At 54.6% G+C, this 3,282-nt stretch overlaps 1 protein-coding gene across 1 annotated transcript in view; it reads right to left on the minus strand.

Annotated features, from left to right (window-relative positions):
• Positions 1 to 3,120: 3,120 nt before the first annotated feature.
• Positions 3,121 to 3,282, minus strand: part of SPHK1 (sphingosine kinase 1) — a 2,027-nt gene continuing 1,865 nt past the window's right edge. The window contains exon 6 of the mRNA XM_010192895.1: positions 3,121 to 3,163. Coding sequence (XP_010191197.1) covers positions 3,121 to 3,163 — 43 coding nt within the window. The remainder of the gene's footprint in view (positions 3,164 to 3,282) is intronic.

Consider the following 3,282-nt stretch of genomic DNA (forward strand, 5'->3'; position numbering starts at 1 on the left):
ACTGAATCCCTTTGAGCCAGGGGTGGGGGCATCTCCAAAATATAAAGGGGCCAATTGGGGCTGAGGGGCAAGGCTGTTGCTTTGGGGCAGGAGAAGGGCAGGTGGAGAGGGTTGTTCCACAAGTGATTTAAACCTCTTACTCACCGGACAAGACTGCAGTTGGTGATGTACAGCCATTTCTGTCCCCTGTGCTGGGCTGTGGCTGTCCTTAGCCTCACCGTCCAGGGATGGAGGGAGAAAACCAAACACTTCAGGGCTGAGCCACGGCTGGGGGTAGAGGAGATGGAGAAGCTCTGGGGTTCCCTGTGTTGCCCGCCCTTTGCTCTGCAGCTCTCATCTCATGTGGAGGGGTCAGCAGGGGCTGCTCACCTGCTCAGGGAGGAGCTGCTCGGACCCCTGCGCGTCCTCTCCTTCGCCCAAAAAATCTTTGTTCCATCTGATCGCATTCAAGAGCTTTTGCACAGGTTCCTGGGGCTTCCTACCGAGGAGATGTGTGTTGGTCTGCTGGAAAGGGGACGCTGCTCCCCGGCTGCCCCTGCCCCGACATCGCTCGCTCTCCATAGCTGGCTGTCCCAAACCCGCGCGCGCACGGAGGTTTACAGATTTTCTAAAGCTTTTGATAATGTGAAGCTCCTGGGTGATGAGGTTGGTGGTGAGCACACTGCAGCTATGTAATTTTTTGTGTATGTATGTAATATTTAAGGGTAACAAAATTTAAAAGGCTAAAACCTTAAAAAAAAATAAATAAAAACACACAAAAAAAGCCAAAGCATGATGCATATTGTTAGCCTTAAAACTGGCTACACGACTGTGTGATGTACAAATGAGAGCAGCCTGTAACTGTTTTAAGTGCTGGGGTAGGGGAAGCAGCATTACAAAATCAGTTTGTAGCCTTGGTTCTGTACAGTATTTAATGAAGGAAAAAAAAAAACCACACACAAAAAAAAAACCTGACTATTGAGGCCATGCTTAGAGGTTTGTCGTTCACGTGCAGATGTGGATGCTTGGTTGCTTACGATATATGTATAAAGTGCTGTGTAACCATTAAAACTTTTTTTACCTGCAGATTTTTTTTTTGTTTGGCTAACCAAGGTGTAATAAAGGAGGGAAGATGACTTGCCATTAAATTTTTGCCTCTGTGAGTAGTTCTGTCTCTTGTCTCTTTCCCCTCCTGCCGCCACGCTTGGCACTTGCCCCGTGGCCAGCGCGCGTCCCTGTGCCAGGGGACCCTGGATCGGATCCTGCTGGCTGGACTCGGGGTCTGGCAGCGAGGGGCTGCCCCCATGTAAACTCCCTCCCCGAAACCCTGATTCATGGGACAGCTGTCAGGCTTTTTAAAATTATTATTTTCCATGCTCTTTGGCACATGGTGCCCAGCCTGTGCCGCAGCTTGGCTGGCTGCAGCCCTGGCAGATGGGGCCAGACCTGGAGTGAAGTAAATCCCGTTGCAAACCTGGCAGCGGGGACAGGAGCAGCATGTGGGCCCTGGCCCCTCACCGCAGCACCCAGGTAAGCGTGGGGTGAGATGTGAACGCAGCCGTGTCTGAGCTGTGGGGCCAAGGGACTCCTGCACCTCCTGGGTGCTGACAGGGTGCTTCACATTGCTGAGGTTTGGGTGTCCCCCCTGGCCCCCCTCGCTGGGCAGTGACGGTAGTGAGTCTTGTGGCTTTATTGGAGTTGTTCAGAACTGCATCTGTCCTGGGAGGGGTGCGTGGCAGCTGCTGCCCCCTCCCTTGGGGCTGCACTGGAGGAGCTGCAGCTGCTGGCCAACAGGTTTTGGAAGGATGGGTTTTAGAAGCAGTTGGGTCAGGGAAGAGACTTGTGTGGCAAAACCCGGGAAAGGGAGGGAGAGGAAGATCCCAACCAACCTGCTGCTGTGAGCAATAGGAGGAGAGGCCCAGAGGAGACTCCGGCTGCTGCAAAGCCCAACGGCTCAGCTTTGCTGAACCATCGTGCTTGGCCAAGGCAGCCAAGAGCTCTGAGCGCATCCCCTGCCCTGGGCTCACCTCCGGCAGCGGCTGTTGGACATGGTTAGAGCTCAGTGAAGCATCTCTGAGTCTCTTTTTACACCTGGCCCAATGCCATGGGGAAAATAACTTCATTCTGGGAGGTGGTTCCCAGCTGCTGACTCCTTTCTGGCCTGGGAGCAGGACCTGAGCTCCCCAGGAGGGAGCAGGGCTGCGGGGCAGGGAACAATCGTGCTCTTCTTTCTCGGCTCTGCAATCCTAATTGCATGGTTTGCAGATGAATAAATGCAAACAGCCACCACTGTTTACTCTTCTACTTTGTCCTTGTGCACTGTAAATGAGGTTCAATTACTGCCATTTTATACCAAACAGGCTGAGCAATCTTCCCCTGGGCAAGCCCCCTGGGCAGGGACCTGTTGCAAGGCTCCAGCTGGTCCTGAGCTGCCTGGGAAAGGGGACATGTAAGGTCCCCATAGCGCCCCACTCCCTGAGGAAAGCCAAACTCCTCAGCTCCACCAACCCTCCTCGAACATCCTCTGTGCACTGAGCCTTCCCCAGGATGTCCCAAGCCATCACTGTGGGGCTGAGCTCTCCACAAGGCTGAGCAGGGAGGCACTGAGACACCCCAATGCCCCATGACCTGGCGCTGGAGCATCTCCCATGGCCATCCCTCGACAGTGGTCTGGCAGCACAGGCAGGATGCCGGGAAGCAAAGGGCTGCAGTGCTGAGCTAAACCCGTTGTGACAGCAGCATGGCCTGGCTGCGTGTGAGCCCAGCCCGGGGTGACACGGCCCTGGCCCTGGCTCTGACCCTGACAGCAGCTGTGAGCTCAGATTTAAAACCCAATGGGCGTTTTTTTGCAAACGCTAGATATTTATTGCATTTCTCACAAGAATAAACTCTGCTTCTACAGGAAGCTTTGGGTAGAAACATTCTTTAAAAAGTTGATTTCTTGTATTAAGATACATTGGTCCTGACCATCCCTGGGGGTGGCACTGGCTCTGCAGCAGGGACGCGAGTGGTGCCACCGTGTGCGTCCGAGCCAAGGAGGGGACGGGGCTGTGCCGGCGCAGCTGCCCGAGGTGGGACCTCGTACCAGGATAAAACACGCTGGCACCTTGCCGGCACCAAGTACCTGATAGGGTTCGTGGCTCATTTTTGGGACAGCGCTGGTGGCTGTCCTGAAGGGGTAAAGCTAAGCGGGAGGGGCAAGCAAGGAGATGAGCACCTGCAGCCCCTAAGAGCTATTGCTATGAGAGGAGGAGGAAGTTCCTGAGTGGGAGGAAGGCTCTGCCGGGCCATGCCGGCAGCTCA

This window comes from Mesitornis unicolor, unplaced genomic scaffold (assembly GCF_000695765.1).
Source record: "Mesitornis unicolor isolate BGI_N332 unplaced genomic scaffold, ASM69576v1 scaffold18859, whole genome shotgun sequence".
NCBI classification, from domain to species: Eukaryota; Metazoa; Chordata; class Aves; order Mesitornithiformes; family Mesitornithidae; genus Mesitornis; species Mesitornis unicolor.